The sequence below is a fragment of the Neodiprion virginianus genome, chromosome 3, assembly GCF_021901495.1.
Source record: "Neodiprion virginianus isolate iyNeoVirg1 chromosome 3, iyNeoVirg1.1, whole genome shotgun sequence".
NCBI classification, from domain to species: Eukaryota; Metazoa; Arthropoda; class Insecta; order Hymenoptera; family Diprionidae; genus Neodiprion; species Neodiprion virginianus.
Genome location: NC_060879.1, coordinates 27,422,148 through 27,441,279, shown reverse-complemented (window position 1 = coordinate 27,441,279; position 19,132 = coordinate 27,422,148). Strand labels below are relative to the sequence as shown.

Sequence of the window (19,132 nt, the reverse complement as noted above, 5' to 3'; positions counted from 1 at the left end):
TTTAAAATAACTTCCTTTTTACTTTAGTTTGATAATTACAAATTTTTGTTACCAGCGGTATGGTTTCGAATACTTAAATAATTTATTGCTAAAGGAAAAGAAATTGGTAGTTCTTCTAAATTTGCGATTTTATTTGTTTTCAAATAAATACAATTCGCTTCGGTGTATAATTAATGGCTAGTGTAATTGGAATTTACAAAATACATAGATGCAGTATGGTATTTTGTTCCGCAATCTAACCGAGCTATAAAAACTAAAATCCTGTTCGACCGTTCATATTTTTATGATGTAAATACCTATGTGTAATTACATTTTCAGACCACTGTTCAGATTTATAAAAAAAATTCGCAATTCAAGACATGGTGGCTACTAGTCAGGAAAAACCGGAAAGTCCGAGAAAAGTCAAGAAATTTGAAATATGGTCAGGGAATGTTATGGCGATGTAATGGGACAAAAAGGAACAGTTTTTCCCATGAAATAAAATTTTAAGTTTTTTCGCCATGCTGTATTTCATGACCTTCGAATAGAGCACCGATTAATTCGGAACTTCATTCATTATTTTGATTTTCAGTCAGGGAAAAATAATAATTTCGTCACAGAAAATCAGGAAAACTTTTCGATGAAGTTGAAGTTAAGTAAAGTAACCGAAACAATTCATATTTAGGAAAAATTCTTTTTCTTTATAGAAGGCGTACGGGAAAACCATCATTTTTTGCGGGTGCAAAGTCGTAACATGAACATTTTCCCATACTTGTCGCCTACTAGGAGGGGTAACATCCAACTCTACGCCAGGGAAGATGAACGTTCTCCTGTACATATGACACCTACTATAACAAAAAATATTGTTCGTGTCAAGGGCATACAACTATAAGACCCTTCATGTGATCGAGCAATACCCGGGCCGGTTTCGCCGTCCCTCGTGTGCGACGATCACCACCCTTGATATGAAAATAGTTATTTTTGCAACTTTAGAATATCCGAAATTTATTAAGCGCTAACATGGCATAACGTGCTCATATTTTGAAAAACCTTCTATTTCTGTTTTGAAATTGCAAAGTAATGAACTTTTTCTAATATTTCATTACATTAGCGTTACTAACTTCAACCTCATTCTGTTCTGCTATTTTTAGTGGTCACCTTGCAAAATAACCGAAGACCGAAGTTTTAGGTTTGAACAGGATCTTTTAAACTTGAGGTACATGCTATGGACGTAGATTTTTGCCCTATTTTGAGATAGTTTATGTTTTATTAAACATTTTCATTATTTTATAGTCTGCTAATTAAAATAACACGTCAAATACACAGACATGCGTGTATGTATATTGTATTCACATCTTTCGATTTGTCAAATTGTTCCATAGACCATTTTCAACTTCACTTCATTTATGTGAAGCTGTATTTCATTCTAAATAACCTACCAATGTAATATTGATCTATTCTACAGAAAAACAAAATTTTAGAAATTTTATACCTGGAATCACAAATTATTTGTGAAAATAAACTAAATAAAATAACTAGCCTGGCGTTGGCACATTTGAGGTCAATTTTCATTTTTATACACAATCATTGTTAAGTTGCTAGCAACCTTGATCTAAAATGAAACTACTTGAAAATGGAATGCCTCCGTTGTCATAAGAGTTACATGAATTGTATATACGTCACTTACAAAAATTATTAATCCTTAATTTAAAAAAAATAAATCCGTACTCCACGTACTAAAAACAAGTATTAGCCATTCACTTTCTTGGCAGAAAATCAAAATTATACAGACTAGTTACGTAAATAATTTACAAACAATAACCCTAAGAAAACGTTGGTTTTTAAACTCATTTGAAAATGGCAAAATGAAAATTTTCACTCATTTTTCGATACTGTAATTAATTTTTGATTAATTAATGTATCAATTAATACTGTTTTAACAAGCGACATAAATATAATAATCAATTTAACAGAGTTATTGTATTTGAACAATATCAAAAGCTATAATTTTAACAATTTCAGCAATTACCTTTGTGGAAATAAATTTACTATATCGAAGGCAAGAATATTTCTCTTGAAAATTGTAAAGGTTTTCTCCTCCCGCATTTAAAATAAATAAATAAAATACTGAAACTTCCCATGTTCCTTTCAATAACCACTGTTCTTATCCGATTAGCAATATACTGTATAATAAATTACAAACGACTTGGTGATGGCTTTTTAATATTTCGACTATACTATAGCGAATTGAAATCATTCATTGTAAAGTTTGACAGAACTATGCAAGTTATATATAAAAATGATCTAAAATGAAAAATCATTATATTGTTTATCTAAGATTACGCAAGTTTGGAAATTATAGTACTAATCAGAAGCTTAGATTCTTATTCTTTGGTTGCTTTTGTGAAACACTTAACATTGTATTTTTTGGACCTGAGATAAATGGGGTTCACTCTAAATCTAGAGAATCCTCTATCTTGACTATATTCATACACATGATACTAAATCATAAGTCCAAAGTTTTATAGAAGTATGAGAATATTATAATTGATTTAGGAACATATCAACCCGAAGCAACGAAGAGTACTCAAGTCTTTTTCTAAGTCATTTGTGTATAACCTAAGACTAACTTATCAAACTACAAAAGATAGGGTACCATCTTTCTCTTGGTAATATAATTGAATTCTTCAGAAAGAATGTAACCTTTGGTCTCAAGTAAATTGTACATGAATAATTATTTTTCGCAAATAACTTGGGTGTAAACAAAAATATTCCCTAAAAATTGACTTATTTTGCATAATTAGAAAAAATTAATATTTCAACCTTTTCATTTCACATGTCGTTTATTGGATGAGCATGAAGCCTGCACTTCCAGGCTTGTAGCGTGGAACACTTCTGCCATAGCTTTCCTTGTTTTATTCATCAAAGCTTCAATATCCGCTTTACCCAAACCTTTGGTAGATATTGGTGGTAATGTTGTTATAACAACACGTCCTTTGATTAAAACCAGATATTTGATTATTTACAAATTAGTTGGAACACTTTTCAAGTGTGGCATATTCATGAATCATTTTTTTATCATGATTCGGAAAATGTAGATATTAGTATGATGGATTATGTTGGTTATTAGAGCTGGGTGTTAAAATTGTTTAGTGTTACGTGAAAAATTTGGTAATGAAACTTTTTTTTACCTGGATCGAATCGTTTGTCTTTCGCCGATAAAAAATAATATGATGAGAATACAACAGGCAAAATGGGCAACTGAGAGCTTATGGCAACGTGAAATGCACCCTTTTTGAAGGAATGTATTTCGCCGGTGTTGTGTCGTGTCCCTTCGGGAAATACCCACAATTTAATCTGTTACGTAAGGAATAAATTTTAGATATGTTGTACATACTTGATTATAAAGCAAGAGTAAAGAATAATAAATAGTAATAATCTAGTTATAATCGTGGAAAACAAGAAAAACTACATTAGAATAATACAAATTTCAAGATTGCATTTTTGTTTACCTTCTGCTCTATGATGTGATTTGTGGCCGTATTAATGACAGAGCGAGCCTTTTCCGAATTCATTCTATCTATGAAAATTAGACCACTCAACCATGCTGCAAGACCAAACGGCCAAGCATAGAATATTTCTTTTTTAGCAACTACGGTACATTTATCCATTATTGGCCATATATCAAACATGCCTAAAATATCTAAAGAGCTCTGGTGGTTTGCTACAATGATGCAGGCTTGTTCTTTTTCCAAATGTTCACGACCACGAAGTTCCCAACGAAGGCCAAGCAAAGTGCTAACGTGATGGCATACTGACGACGCCAGTCTAAAAATATAAAACTTATTATTAAAAGTAAAGTTGCTGGACGTGCAAAATAAAAATAAATACTTTGTTAGTTATATGAATGAATGTAAATGGTGCAGCGTTATCTGTTCTCTAAGCTATGTCAATTATTTTACTAGTATGTTTAAAGAAAAAATATTTAAAAAAAACAACGAATAAATAAATAATGTAACAAATAACTAAATTCAAAATCTAAGAAAGAAAAATTTTGCCTACATGTAATGTATAACAATTTACAGATCTATGACTATACATGGTAATTAATTATTGCGTAGTGAAAATTATTTGAAAACAACTCAAACATGCTACTGGTCAACAATGTTACAAATAATGATAAAAGAAAGACGTGATATGACTTGTGATTTAGGTTTTCTCTGTCCAGTTCATGATACCTATGATTTTGGGTGAGGTGTACTCGTATGATTTGTAATTGATTAAATGTAATGGTTCAAAAATGATGTACGTGTTAGTATTAAAAATAGTTTGTATTTAATTCCGTTCGTTGTCGGTAAAAAAATATACCTACTTTAAAAAAGACGATAGAGCGTTCCGTATTGAAAAATCATATAACGCCACCATATGTGTATTTATTGTTCTAAACAAAGTATCCCCTATCAACGCCACCTCGGCGTCACTTGGGACAAAATCGCAGACACCAATAGGGAAAACACTATTTTTGCGTACGAGTGTCGTGTGTGTGAGTGTTGAATTACGAAGAAAATTACTTTGAATAACGACGTCACTTGTCACCGACGAACGTTCCACAAAAACTGTGTCTACGGAGAAAATAAATAAAAATAAATACAGGTGAACATATATTAACAGTGAATACTAACAATAGATTTTTGACGTCTCCCGGGCGAAACATCATAATTGGTATAACCATCACTGCATTTGCCATTACGATTCCATAATACATCAAAAACTTGAAGTAATATCTAAAACTTTTGCTTGTTTCATAGAGAAATGGCAGAACAAGTATAAACAATACTAATAATACTTCTAAACAAGACGGTGCCATTGTTTCTTGCTAAAATACCGGTTCACACATTAATCTTACTCCGAGACATGGTGGAAGGATTACATGGTGTGCCAAGAACTCGCTAACCACGCCCCTTTACGCGCAGGACGGGAGATTGAAGTGCCAAGGTGACAACTGTGAAAAACGGAACAAATTTTACGTGTTGCTTTGCCAGCCGAACCAGTGTTGCCAACTTAGCGGATTATTCGGATTCTGGCAAGCGCTTGGCGGGCAAATTTTGAATTTAAGCGGCTAGCAGAGAATTTAGTGAAAAATATATTTTTATAGCAGAAATTTATCGTAAATAGTACAATGTAAACGAATCATCAAATTAACCGAAATGGACTCTGCCAAGGATCAAACGTAGTTATGGTCAAAAGACAGAACATTAACAAGGTGACGCATTTTTATACCGCCTAATACAGCGTCGCTCTATCTGGGAAATTAATATAAGAACATGTAGTAACATTGTCGAAGTCCGGGTAATTGACAACAATGTTGTATCTGGATTTTTTAACAGACCTAGTACGGCCATATGTGGGAAAAGAACAGTGCTGTACAACGAAATTTTTCTGGACGAATTTGCTTTGCCAACGTGCACCATGAAGGTAATTCCTCCAAAATGCACGCCGTTGGTCAAACCGTGCGATGTCTATTTTTATAGACAGGTAAAAAATATAAAGCGGATGCAGAATTGCGCCCAACTGATTAATCAGAGGCAAGAAATCAATTCCAGGGAGAGTTGCAATAAAATTCATTTAATCGCACACCACCAATTGTCCTCATCAATTTTCAATTATATGCTTCGGTACGCGTGGTAGGCTGCCAAGCTTTGCAACGATTGGGAAATTTTTATGAACGTAAACGAGGTGTGCTTCTCGATCTAAATTTTTAAAAAAAAGCACATAAACAACCTTTATACAGTGTGCTAGGTGCTGGTGAGCCATTGTTTTCCTCGTTTTTATGACGTGTACCACTCGGGCTCATGTGGAACTCCACCTCAAGTAAAGCGATAGGGTGAATGATATACGTAATTTATAATTGCATTTCTTACTCGATGTCGTTGATTTTTTTACTACAATTCCCTTTCACCACAATTATAATTTTAAAAAGAGACATTAGTTTTAACACAAAGAGCAATTTGTCAAGCGAGAGGTAAGTTGAAATACGTAAAATTGCGTTTGTCATTGCAAGGTTTAATGTAAAACTTATTTACCTGCATATAAATTCGATGTATTTTATATGCAAGTGATGTAGGTAGAAATATTAGAAGCATTCAAAGGTGTAAAAAAATAGTTTCCAATATTTTTACTGAAATTAGCCTTTTTGATCCCATCAGATATCTAACATATTTTGCATCGAATACTTTATGCAAAAAAATTGATTTTTAGACTTATATTTTTTGCCCAACCAAGATCTTCCATCATATACGGTTAATTTTTGGTGATCGAATCATTTTCGCAAAAGGATTTCGGTCAATTCCGGTGTCCTATTTTATTGGCCTTTTTGTACTATTGTTTTCATATAGTGTGATGAGAGGAGCAATTCCTCAAATGATAATGACATAGGTATATCCTGTATATATCATCCCCAGTTGAAAGTCGCGTTTCCTATAGCAACATAGAATCGAAACTGTACTATTTTTACGTTCATAATTTCCTATGTACCTTATTTCAACTTCAACCTGAGGAACAACACAAAGGTAATCAATGAATCTGAATCCATTCTCGGGTGCAAAAATTTAATCAAACGTCTCTTTAGCATGCTTTGAAATTTAACGTAAAGGTACCGCTATAAGTGTAATATATTTGAGTAAAAAAGCATAATTCAAACAAATAAAACTTGCACAAAATTCGAAGTTCACACCTTCTATAACTTCACAATTATTAAACTTCAATTTGAAATTATTGATTGAAGTACAATTACACATATTCAGGTGCTTTTTGTAACAATTTTGTAACATTTTTCTTGACCTCAACTATATCTCGATAAGAATTCCAACTTTGATTGTAAAGAATGTACAATTGCTGATAGACATGATTGACATTGGTGATAGCACACGTGATCTAAACACGACTGTTAAAAGTTACCTCGGCATTTGACTAGGAAACTTTAATTTTGAAACTGAATTCAACCTAATGAGAAGAGTGAGACACGAGAATCTGAAATTCGAGTATTGTGCCCAAAAATTATAGTAGAAAATATACCTATTAACATGTAAATAGGCTAGACAACAAATGTCTATGATGCACACAACGCAAATACATTTGTATATATTACAAATTATGTATAATACATGACTAAATGACTATCAAAACTATGTTTGTTTTAGGTATATCATTAATATGGGTAAAATAGACAAATAAATAGTAACAAACATATTCCGTGTTGCGTACGTAATTTGAATAGTCCAACAAACAATATACGTATATTACACACATGTACGTATATACGAGTATACCTATATACTCAATTAGACCACTCTTCAGACTTTAACGACTCGTGATTTGTACCCGTCGGAATATAACTTAGTATGTAAAATGGCCTACATAAAAGAAATAATTTTTTCCTCAATATTTGGATCCTAAATCCCACATTCTCAGCAGTAAAAATTTAGCGAATATTGGAAACCAATAATTTGCAACTACCGATACCTCGAAATTGAAAATGCAACATTATAATGTTGGATACTTGATTTCATTTGTTAGGAACAAAAAAGTTTATGCATTGGCACTTGAATGTTGGTTGCCAAAACTTTATTAAAAAAAGAAATATCAATATTTTCAATTAGTTTTCTTTTTTCCGCAATTCTTCGAGCCAAACATTTTTAAATTCAATGCAAGAAGGTGTCTTTAATGGTTAGTCGTTATAATTTTTTTAGGGCGTCAGAGGGCCAAAGTATCGCCGAGAATTTCCGGCAATAAGTTTTAGAGCTTATTGCATAATATTAAATTTGGATACAGTGTTTCAACTTTTTAGTTGTGAAAAAGCTATTACTTCAGAACCTTTAAAGATATGTCCTAATTTTCCAAAAACGACTTTTTGCCTTTTAAATCAATTTTCAGCAACAAAACCGTCGTTGCGAAATTGTAAAATATATTTTTTTCTTCAGAAATATCCCGAACTGAAAATTATTGGATGTCAATAGTCACCAAATTTTGGCTATTGAAAACTCTGAAATGAGAGGTCGAAAAAATCGTGCGCAAAATCACATTATAATACAGAATCTCAGAAGAAAAACGAAATCGACGTCATTGAAGTCTGAAAGGTGGTCGAGTTGAGCTAAACCCCTCCATACGTACGTTCATTGTATGGAAACAATTTCATGATATACATACATCCGAATATATGTTGGTACTTGCGTTATTATGCAGAAATATATACATATATAATATATATATATATATTAATGTAAGCGCTTTATAGAAACAGATTTATTGTTATATATACATATGTATAACTATATATATAACTATATATCTATATAACAATAAATCTATTTCTATAAAGCGCTTACATTAATATGTATACACCGTTAGTACCAATTCATAAATATACGAGAATTGTATATTAAGTTAGGTAAAAAGCTTTTGTGTAGATACATTGTATATAGTAACAGTAATAATTTAGGTACAAGATCTTCTGGCACTTTTGTATGCAGGTATCCTACATATTTGCATGATAAAATTATATTAATATACAACTGAAAATATATTACTATTACTTCTAGACTTTCAGTGCATTTATTCGTCATACTGGGCTGGGTTTCGTACACATGTATATATTATGTATGTCAGTCTTCAGGTGAATTAATAGAAAAAGATTTCAAATTGTTTGATAGCTGTATTAGAGAAAACTTTAGCTTATATATCGGTATAAAGAGAATAGATGCTCTGCTTGTCTTATAACAATTACTTCCGCATATTTACCTAGATAAGATAAACTCAGCCGTGAAATACATTTTCGGTAAGGCTCAACTTATGATGAAACTTGTTTGATTTGCTCTTCAATTTTCCTGCATAAAACCTAAACAGATTTGGACAAAAGTATTTGTGGTTAAATTGCTTTATCACTAAAAATAATTAAAATGCTATATTCAGACACTAAAATACAATTATATGCTATGCATGAAATTATCATAATGAAATTAAAACCAATTCTGTTGATCGACAATAATATTGCATAGATTGCATAGAACACGGTTTTCCTAGAAAATTTTCAACACTAACCTGTTTTATTTCGGGGTCTGAAACTAATATGATTTTTCCGTGATCAGTGCCACTAAAGAAATTTCCAAGTTTCTTCTTCTTATGAGTCTCTTTAACTGGAACTTCCACTCCTCTTTCGACTACCTTTGGTGTATTACCAACTTCTGGCCATGTGTAAGACCACTCAACCTGATTTGAAAACCAAATTAAAAGATTAATATCACACCTCGTATCGATATTGAAATTTAGAACACAAATGATGGATAAATAAGATAAGTGCACCAACCTGCCAGCCGCCAAACAAATCGTTGTGTACAAGGAAGGCTATGCGTTTGTCAGTGAGCAAAACTACATCCTTGTTAACGTCGACGTGATACACATAAATGTCAGTATTGGCATATTTTCCTTTCTCTAATTCCTAAAAATAAATATATGTTACACGTATTTTTTTAATCATTCAGTCCACATATTTGAACATTGATTTACAATTACTGAAAAGATTAGAAACCACGTGTGTAACATCTATAATGTAACATAATATACATTTCAGGTGATGAAATCTAAAGATAATCACCAGTGAATTTTATAACTTACAAGAAGAATTTTATTGCCATCCGCTTCGTGTCGAATATATGGTCTAACAAGATTATCCAGTTGTAGGAACCTTGGTGGTCTGACTCTTTTCACTTCTTCGCCCATTTCCGTAGCCCTGTAACAAATGTGAAAAACCGTAGTGCAATTGAAAAATACGTTGAAATGTAAGGCACATTTCCACACGTCGCACATAATTTTTTAAATTTTACTTCATGTCAATGGTCCTTGAAATATCGAATTTTTGCAGTAAACGTTCTTGTGAATGATACATAGCTCATTCAGTTATTTTTCAAGTTATGAATACAAAAAAAGAAACTAAGGAAAAAACATTTGCAAAAGTGTTTAAATCAAACAACGCAGAAATTTGGCACTATTTGACACAGATTCGCATATTTACATACATTAGCATAAAATTATTGAAAAATTATAGTCACCGCTTAACAGCACCAAATGAACCACTAGCAAAATCTATAACACCGGCAGTTGGTCGTGTAACTAATCCAACAACACCTTTTCCAAATCCTTTGAAGAATCCTTCAACGCCTTCTTCTTTTGCACCTGATATTGGTTTCATGACAACACCGGTTACACCGTCGAATACTCCCTAAAAATTTTTATACTTTTCATTTTTGCATTTCCTTCAAATTTGTTTTTGTATTCCATTTCAAAATACTACTTATGTGTTATGCTTTTGATATTCAATAATACATTAATTTATAATCGTATTTGAAGTTTACTATATAAATGTATGACTAACATTACATGCTGGATAAATTGTGTTAAATTACATAAAGATTATATTTACCATGACCAAACCTTTGCCACTTCGTGCAAGACCTTCCTGCAAGTTAGCTGGCTGTTTATTTAATTGTTCTTGCCTCTTACGTTGATAGTCTTTGTCAAACGTGAGGGCAGCAATACCTTTGCCTACGAATTATTGTAAGTTGTGATTAACTAGATCACAAATAATGTTTACTCTGAATGCAGTAGTTTTTTTATGCAAAAAAATATTGAGGCATATCAAATCAAAAGTATAATTATCTTGAATAAAACATTTCTCAATTACCCATGGCTCCAGTAATTTTTGATACGGCTCCTGCCATGCCGCCAACAGTATGCCCAAACATACTTCTGACCCCGAGCAATAAACCTTCAGCAAATTCACCAGGACCTTGAATCGCACCTTGAAAAGGTTCATAGAACAAATCTTCAATCCCTTTCATGGTACCGACCACCAAACCGTATGGATTTCCAATAACGTCTAAGCCCAAGACAAGAACATAAGCTTGCTTGATCGCTTGTCCTACATAATGATTTGTTGCCTCTGATGTCAATTGATTGTGCGTCATAAAGGTGAATTGTCTTTCAAAATATGCTAATCTGTAATAATGAATTCATTTTGTATTATTCTATCTTTTTCGACGTAGCATATTATTAGTGACATTGTAAACTTACATGATATAAAGCAACATATATGGCGAATTCGAATTACAATAAAAAAAATGCACAGTGAAGATGAGTGCAGATTCTCTAGTTTTCAGCCAATCAACGGATAAGAAAAGTATAGAACCCAAACTCATTTTGACTGCACACTTTGCTGTAAGTTGATTTTGCTATTACTCACTTGAACACAATGTCATTTATATCCGTCAAAGTAACACCGATCCCTTGTAATAATACATTTAATACTTGTGGCAATTGTGTGCTACTTCCAGTCATTGAAAAACTTATATGAATCTGCAATAACAAATTATACATGAGCTCATGAAAGTATGTGCCCCGAAGATATTATAACGACAAATTGTGTCGATCTGCGTCTACAAATTATTGAATAATAAGCAAACCTTAAGTGGAGAAAAATGCAACAAATCGAAAAAGTTCTTTTGTTCCGCTGTAGTTATTTGACTGACATGATACATCAGAGGCTCCGTGACTAGCTTCATGTCTTGTTGAAACAGTCCACTCTATAGATGAAAAATTTCAACGTAATTACCATTCGATGCAAATCAAATTTTGATTAAACGTTGGAAAGGATTTAAGACATTCACCTAGGATACTCAATTTCAGAGTGTTAAGAAAGTATTTTGTTTTTGAAATTCAACGATGTTGGTGATCACTGTGTAAAAATAACAGCAACATATATTTCGCAACAACATACAACAGCTTTAGAGATTTCGAGAAGTTAATCAATTTAATAGGTACAGAGATGGGTACATCACTTTCATACAGTGAGTAATACCAATGCTATATGCTTGAGAGGAAAAAAGTACTTTATTGATACTTTGGCTCCGTTGAACGTGCAAATGAAATTTGTTTTCAGAAAATATTTTACGGTATCATTACCTCTTCTGCATCACTGGCCTCATCATCTTTGAATAAGTCCGTAATTGCGCCAATGAATCCGATGTCGACCTTGATGTGGAATTCTTGAATGAGGACTTTGAAATATTTGAATTGTTGCACAGTACTGTGCTCCAGTAGGCGTTTGAGAATACTTAGTTCAGCGAACGGTTTCATCACTGAAATTGTATGTATGTAGTTACACTCGGTAACGGAGTTATTTTGCAATTACACAGCAATAAAACTACCATTTATACTGCAGATATAATTGCAAATTCAAATGCTGAGGTATTTGTTCCTTATGTAGCCATCTTACCCGAACTGTGAACAATGCTCTTTGGAGGTGGAACTGGAGCTAAGATCACTGGGAAGACGCAATCATGTAATTGATTGTCAATCTGAAGACGATTTATTTTGGCATGCAACTGTACTTGATGTACAGATGAGCGATACTGCATCCATAATCCAGTTTGGAAAGTGCGATGGATATATCGGCGATGTGGTTTCATCATCTGCATATTGAGGTAGTCAACCTGGGTATGTATAGAAATTCGTTATTTCCCGAAAAATTATGATACAATAAATTTACTAATCGTGTGTAATTTTATATACTATGATATTGCGGTTGAATCATGTATATGTACAAAAACTATTGCAAATACCGACCTCTAATTTAGGTTCCAGCATAATTCGATACGGCGGGTCTCTGCCAATTTGAAGTTCACGAAGATAATTCTGGTATCCATCTTCGATAGCAATTACATCTTTTGTACTCAATGCGCGCCACTGACCCCCAAGAGATTTTCGCGTTTCCCAAATAACACCAGAGCTGGGAAGTCATTATTATGGTTATGTAGTAATCATCGATTATTCTTTGTATCTCTATGCAATAAATTCTAAATAGTGTTCATAATTTAATATAAGTATGCGCAAACTGAAAGTTGATTACTGAACTATGCAATAAAATCTATAACTTACCTGGCAATACACATGTATAGAAGTTCGGTTCTACTTATATTGTTCACTAATGACAATCCCACACCATGAATATTTAGCGTGATTTCTTGATCATTAGCTTCCAAAGCTCCAGCCAGTTCACAGTCTTCGGCAATTTTCAAATTAGCAGTAAACAACAGTACGCGTTGAATGCCGTCAAGAAACGTAACGTAAAATACCTCTTCATCTACTTCTGGCAAAGTAAACGGACCTAGCTTATCCTAGAAAAATTAAATAATAGCACTTTAATAATAACAACAACAATAATAATAATACTGGAATAGCTGTTTGTTTTTTATAGTTCCGTAACCCAAAACTGATCCCTCATAGCATCACTTCGTTGTTTTTAATGAATCCTACGCAGAATGTCACTATACATTCCCTAAAATCTTGTAAACAATTGAGCTTACCTGCCGGAGATCATTTTCAATTTCTTTTTTATTTCCATCTTCCCAAACTAACGTTCTTGATCCAGCAGGGTTTTCCCATGTATAAAACATCCGGTTATATGATTGAATTGACCTGTAATTATTACATTTAAGTAACAGAACAGAATTTTTTACAATGCATTATTTGTGTCATATATGTTATGTTAGTTGAGGTACCTGACATTCATGGATCCTTTCTCCCAAAGATTGATAGTGTGCGAAGTATGGTTGATGATAAGAGCGGGAGCATTTCCAGGAGTGTAACCCGACATCGAAATATATATTCCGCCCTCATTAATCTGCACGTCAACATTTATCCCACCATACTGTTACATGAAAATAAAATAATTCATCAGATTTCGTGCTCAAGAGTAGAAGTTTTGGTTTGAAATACTAATACCTTATTTTCGAGTTTTAATAATGTTGTGTGAACGTCGGTGTAGATGAAGGCTGGTGTTGTCTCTGGATGACCCACTACTTTCGCTTTTAACGTTTTCACTTCTTGTTCAGACCGAGGCCAAAAAGCAGTACATTCACCAGGAGGTATCTATATCGGTTTAGATATTATTCGCTGGTAGTTATTAAAAGCATGCATATTTCTCTCAAAGGTTGTTTTACTGACCTTAAAGAGAGGGTCAGCGGGTCGCTCACTTTCTTGGCATTCAATAAAGAAATCGGAGTTATTTATCAAAACATAATATGGGGTAAACGTAATTTGCTTGGTTAATGAGTTGTAAGTCAGCTGGTTATGGACGCCAATCTGAAAGAAGATGTACAAATTACATTACTTCAGAACCCTTCAGGTGCCTATATTATTTATATTTAATTAAAATCATTCTTTCGTTGAGCCATTATTATTAGAACATTAAAAATCTTAAATCTGAATTCATTTCAATTAAACATCATCAATTTGTATTGAAATTTTTCGAACCTGATAAACAAGACCCTTGTATTTGCAAGAAACGACGCCCTTGCTTCCAGCAACATCAATAGAAAATTTATCTGACCATTCTCCCTCTTCAACTCTTATCATCGCTTTCTTTTTTCCAAAGAATGCTTTTCTACTAAACGAAAACAAAATAATACCCTTATAAGTTTCCGGATGGTAGAGAACATTCAAGTTGTCCTCTGAACTCTGAAAAAGAAACAAAATATTTGAGAAAATATTGTCAGTTCAAATTTTTTCACACTTATGAAAGCAAATCATATTTCAGTTGTAAAAATTCAATTTATTTCACATTTAATGCCTTTCTCCTTGTACAGCATAGTGATGTAATTAGTTAGTGAATTAAATTATGAAAACAATGAAAAAACCATCATTTAACAGCATCTGGTTGTTTGACTATAAACAATAAAATAACAGCATTGTAAAGGTAATAAAAAACGGTGATTTCACACGGTATTCAACAGTAGCTGATAACAGACTGGAATTTCCTTAGGCATATTATTGCATATGTTGCAGTGATAAAACATATAAATTGCCAAAATAATAAACATGCAAATATAAATAGAAGTTCCGGTGTACTAAAAATTAATCATACATATTAGTATCATTACGTAGCTTTCCACTAGACTTCATGCTGCAAATGGTAAGGCTTTATTTCCAAGTGATTCTAATACCAGGTTTGCTCATATTATGTAGACAATTGTAGCTTTCTGAATGAGAAAAATTGGGAATGTACTAATGAATATTTGAAAAAGACTGTATGCAAAACTAATTGGAGAAACAAACTGCCATCTTAAGATATAATGACAATCTGTTATACATAATCGGAAGATATTAGTATCTACATAACACAGCAAGTAAAACGTCGATGGTACGATGATGGTGTTGAAAGTGTTATAAGAAAAGCTGTAATAAATTATGGCAATGTTGACCAATTCCCTAAAAAACGCTGTAAATTCAATCAAACATTCTGGCAACAAATGAAACAATAAATAATACTCAACAAACTACTACAAACTATGTGAATACGAATTGCCTTGAAGAATAACAGAAAATTGGGACTGTTATGAAAAAACCATTACTAAATCAAAAAGAAAAATGAAACCAACATAATTAAATCATATGTACTCAATCACCGATTTTCCTTTTCTCTTGTCATATTCACCACGACGCGGATGAGGTTTTAGACTGGAAATCCATCTCTGAAATGTACCTTTCAGCATGAATTACACCCAAAAAAAAAGATGTTCGTGAGAAAATGTTTCAGCCTAATCTTACATGGAAGTAAAATATTTAGCAATATTAAGTCTAAAAAAATACTTCGATTGTACCACGTAAATAATAGACTTGGTTTCTGGACACAAACACCTTCTCCACATGCAACTTCTCAATTGCACAATACGATGTATGACCTACACCAGGAAGTGCACCTACACCATTCATATGCAGAAGCCGCCAATCTCAACCTATCCTAAATTAAGCAAATTAACACTGAAGAGAATATATTAATTTCTACCTTGGTGGGACTTGAATGATCTTTGCCTGCGGACTTACTCGATTTCTGTAAAATAATTGTAACACAGTTATACTTTCATCAATTACTTACGAATGCCAACAACCACAAGATAAGTACAGATATAAATTTATCCTACTAAAGTTTGTACAGAGTTAGTAACAATCAAAGTTAGAGATTCATTATCATTGTTGATTTTCAAACCTCATAAGCATACGAGCTATCGTTAAAATGTTTACATGACATGCTCAAGCAATTGAATAGTTATGATAAATTAAGATAAGTTTTATACAGAGCTAAAAAGAATATAAAAGTAATCATTATCTACTTATACTCGGTAGAAGATTGGGTCTTCAATTTCTCGAAAAGTGACACAATTTAATGACAACTTGTATTTACGAGTCATGAATACAATTACAACTAAATTGTTAGAATCTCCAGGAAAATGGGTACACAGACAAAGTTAGCCAACGTTGTCTCTTGAATTCTTCCTCAAACTAAGTATTTCGTGAAAACAATACATTAATACATAAGTAACATGTAGTATTAGGGCAACATGTTAGGAACTTCATCAGCAAATTGTTCTACGGGACGTAAAATTGGATTTGAAAGGAATATTAAACACGAATAAAGTTATTCCTCAAATGTAATATTTTGTCATACAATATTAGTGTACTTCAAAATTTGAAACGCAAGCATAATTAAAACATCGATAAACTTACCCTGTAATACAACATTAATCCTGTCTTGTTCAACATCCAGAATGGGCAGTACAACGCCATGATTAAAGAGCCGTGTTTGAAAGACGTATGTATGCCTAAGTCCATAACAACCCTTTGTGGACTGTCGTATGATTCAAATGAGCAGACTGAGAACTCTGGTGGATTCGCTTGAATTTCAACTCTGCATGACCAATCTTTTTCTAAGTACTGTGGTAACTAGTGCATCAAAAATATATATATTAGAAAGACATAATTATAATACATTAGAAAAATTATTCATAAAATAATGATTAAAAGTAAGTATGATATTACTCTTAAAAATCTGATTACCTTTATAACAATACTAGACCGTCCAGGCTCAATCGTAGATATCGGTAAAATTTTGCTGGCCTCCACGAGTTTTTCATCCATAATACCGGGCAAAGAAATGACGATGTTTAATGGCAGAAAATTTTTTAGATACACCGAAGGATATAAGTGTATGTTATAAGAGGTACTTGACATAGTATGTCGACTTGTATTCTCCAAGTAAACTTGTTCAATTTCTCCGACTGCCTGCAAATTCAATATCAGTATAACTAATACAATTATACAAATCAATTTCTTTTTTTTCTATTGTTGGTGCTGTATTCAAATCTGAAACATATGTATACACGAGCAACTACACACTGTTTGGTTTATAGATACCTAAGAAATCAATATCTGAATATATTATTCCGTAAATAATATGAAATTGAAAAATAAGAAAGCTTTGTCATGCAACACAATTGCTCAGCAAAGTGCACAGTAGATACAAAATAAGAATTTATAAAAGTTTTAGTTAATTTAGTATCATAAAGAAGCAACTATATTATGCCACGAGCAGTAAGGTTCATTGAAAACATTTTCATAATAGGGCCCACTATAGGACCCATTAAAAAAATTTTGGTCTGCTTTATTACCGATATTAAAAAATGAAAATATGCAACTTTGATTATAATTTTCAATCTTTTCACCAAACACTCGAAAATACAAAAGTTGCAGGCTTTTTATTTTAATTGTGACATTATTATTTGGTCGTCTTAAACTGAGAATAACTCTTGAAAGTTTTCAAAATTCAAAAATGGTTTTGCAATTAAACTTGCAATTGATTTTCGAACAGATGCAATGGAAAAAAGTGAAACACGAGCCTATTCAGCAGGCTATCAAAACATGCCCAAATGCATTTATAATTGCAATGTTTTTCCCTAATCCTTGTCACTGTATATTCACTTGCCTCATTGAGAGTCATTGATTTGGAATAATGTGATGCGTTAAAATATGATTGATTTTAAAAAAATTATCATCGGCTTAACGATATACATAGGAATGTTCACCAACATATCAGGATGGATGGGATCAATATCACCGAAAGTATAGAGAAAAGTTATCAAAGTGATAAAATATTCGATCAAAGCTATTATTCTATGTGTGTAGTGTTACTGAAAATCTACCATGCATAGGAATAATTATTGAGTAGATTAGACAATTGTAGTAAGCTAACTAGAACTATTAAATATCTCATATAAATTGTCTAATCATTATCTAGGCAGCTTGAAGAATTGTTTACATGCATAAACTTCACATTTTATATTATTTGATAATCAGGGTGCATAGGCGTTAAGCAGACGTTGATTAACGAACGGTAGTACCTGGATAGATCCTTCCAGATACTTGGGTACTTCTGATTTATTTATACTTGAACATCTACGCTCGACATAAGATATAGAACGATTTAATATGCTGTGCCAGTCGATGACGTCTAGTAATAAACCAAGAGTGTTGTTATTACAGAGGAAACTACCAACCATGATCATCATGAAAAACATCTAAAAACGAAGAATAGCACCGGTAGAGAAGTTCAATAAGCTTTGACAAAGAATTTTTTCATCACGAAAGCTATCACGCAAGTGTTAAACAAAGCCCTGAATGATGTAAATGTTTATATTATTAATTTTTCACACAATAAAATGCGATTTATCATCTGTAAATTGTATTACTCGATTACATCTAGAAAAATTTCTAAAAAGTAACGTAAGAATACCACTTTTCACAACAATTACTGACATATTTGTAACAATATCGATTTTTTGCATTTCATGTTAAGCAATATATAAATTTGTGAATGCAGATGATTAAATAAGAAGCCGGGAAATAAAATCAAATAAAAATATATATTCAATACATTCCATTTTTAACTATCAAATTTCGAGATGCGCGGTTGTGCACTTCATGCCTAACATAGTGAGCTATTGGTTTGGTTCACCTAACACAATTTTAATCACTTTCACATTACTCAGTAAAGTTTTGACAGATATTTAACACCATAACACTACGAAATGCTGATTTGGTGTACACAACGTATCATTGTAGACTAGTGCGATTCACATTTCACTTAAGTTTGAACCAACTTTCATTCGATTTACGTAACATATGTCATTGTGAATTTAGAGCATTTAGCAACATACATTTTGAGTAGCATATTTACATATCACTAATATAAAGAAAAATAATGCCTTAG

The 19,132-nt window shown here is 32.4% G+C and overlaps 2 protein-coding genes across 7 annotated transcripts in view; both read right to left on the bottom strand.

Moving 5' to 3' along the window:
• Window positions 1–113: 113 nt before the first annotated feature.
• LOC124301533 (1-acyl-sn-glycerol-3-phosphate acyltransferase alpha) lies at window positions 114–5,009 on the bottom strand. 2 transcript variants are annotated; one of them, XM_046756698.1, is made up of 5 exons: window positions 4,826–5,009; window positions 4,352–4,601; window positions 3,492–3,807; window positions 3,171–3,336; window positions 114–2,973 (listed from the first exon to the last, which is right to left on the bottom strand). In XM_046756698.1, exons 2-5 carry the CDS (start codon window positions 4,402–4,404, stop codon window positions 2,807–2,809), a joined length of 702 nt encoding a protein of 233 aa, XP_046612654.1. In that variant the 5' UTR covers window positions 4,405–4,601; window positions 4,826–5,009; the 3' UTR covers window positions 114–2,806. The 2 variants fall into 2 exon arrangements, with proteins under 2 accessions (XP_046612654.1, XP_046612653.1); XM_046756697.1 differs by lacking the exon at window positions 4,352–4,601 and having other exon boundaries at window positions 4,662–4,846.
• Window positions 5,010–6,501: 1,492 nt separating this feature from the next.
• LOC124301531 (vacuolar protein sorting-associated protein 13) overlaps window positions 6,502–19,132 on the bottom strand; it is a 29,853-nt gene continuing 17,222 nt past the window's right edge. Inside the window, exons 38-60 of one of the 5 annotated variants that reach the window (XM_046756689.1) lie at window positions 18,264–18,440; window positions 16,924–17,148; window positions 16,594–16,809; window positions 15,875–15,919; window positions 15,495–15,560; window positions 14,344–14,547; window positions 14,035–14,172; window positions 13,813–13,959; window positions 13,590–13,738; window positions 13,395–13,506; window positions 12,967–13,205; window positions 12,655–12,817; window positions 12,305–12,521; window positions 11,992–12,167; window positions 11,493–11,612; window positions 11,273–11,385; window positions 10,715–11,028; window positions 10,454–10,575; window positions 10,083–10,252; window positions 9,649–9,763; window positions 9,341–9,472; window positions 9,076–9,243; window positions 6,502–8,872 (exon numbers count right to left, since the gene is read on the bottom strand). In XM_046756689.1, the coding sequence (XP_046612645.1) occupies window positions 8,825–8,872; window positions 9,076–9,243; window positions 9,341–9,472; window positions 9,649–9,763; window positions 10,083–10,252; window positions 10,454–10,575; window positions 10,715–11,028; window positions 11,273–11,385; window positions 11,493–11,612; window positions 11,992–12,167; window positions 12,305–12,521; window positions 12,655–12,817; window positions 12,967–13,205; window positions 13,395–13,506; window positions 13,590–13,738; window positions 13,813–13,959; window positions 14,035–14,172; window positions 14,344–14,547; window positions 15,495–15,560; window positions 15,875–15,919; window positions 16,594–16,809; window positions 16,924–17,148; window positions 18,264–18,440 (3,576 nt within the window). In that variant the 3' untranslated portion in view covers window positions 6,502–8,824. The remainder of the gene's footprint in view (window positions 8,873–9,075; window positions 9,244–9,340; window positions 9,473–9,648; window positions 9,764–10,082; window positions 10,253–10,453; window positions 10,576–10,714; window positions 11,029–11,272; window positions 11,386–11,492; window positions 11,613–11,991; window positions 12,168–12,304; window positions 12,522–12,654; window positions 12,818–12,966; window positions 13,206–13,394; window positions 13,507–13,589; window positions 13,739–13,812; window positions 13,960–14,034; window positions 14,173–14,343; window positions 14,548–15,494; window positions 15,561–15,874; window positions 15,920–16,593; window positions 16,810–16,923; window positions 17,149–18,263; window positions 18,441–19,132) is intronic. The other 4 variants (XM_046756690.1, XM_046756693.1, XM_046756692.1 and 1 more) reach the window with 4 other exon arrangements.

Bases quoted from the DNA above. Each gene is read 5' to 3' on its own strand.
- LOC124301533 (XM_046756697.1), bottom strand. From the start codon at position 4,846: ATGGCACCGTCTTGTTTAGAAGTATTATTAGTATTGTTTATACTTGTT. The intron at 3,808-4,661 runs GTTAGTATTCAC...TTATATTTTTAG, and splicing joins GGAGACGTCAAAAATCTATT to ACTGGCGTCGTCAGTATGCC. The intron at 2,974-3,170 runs GTAAAAAAAAGT...TTTTAATCAAAG, and splicing joins AGACAAACGATTCGATCCAG to GACGTGTTGTTATAACAACA.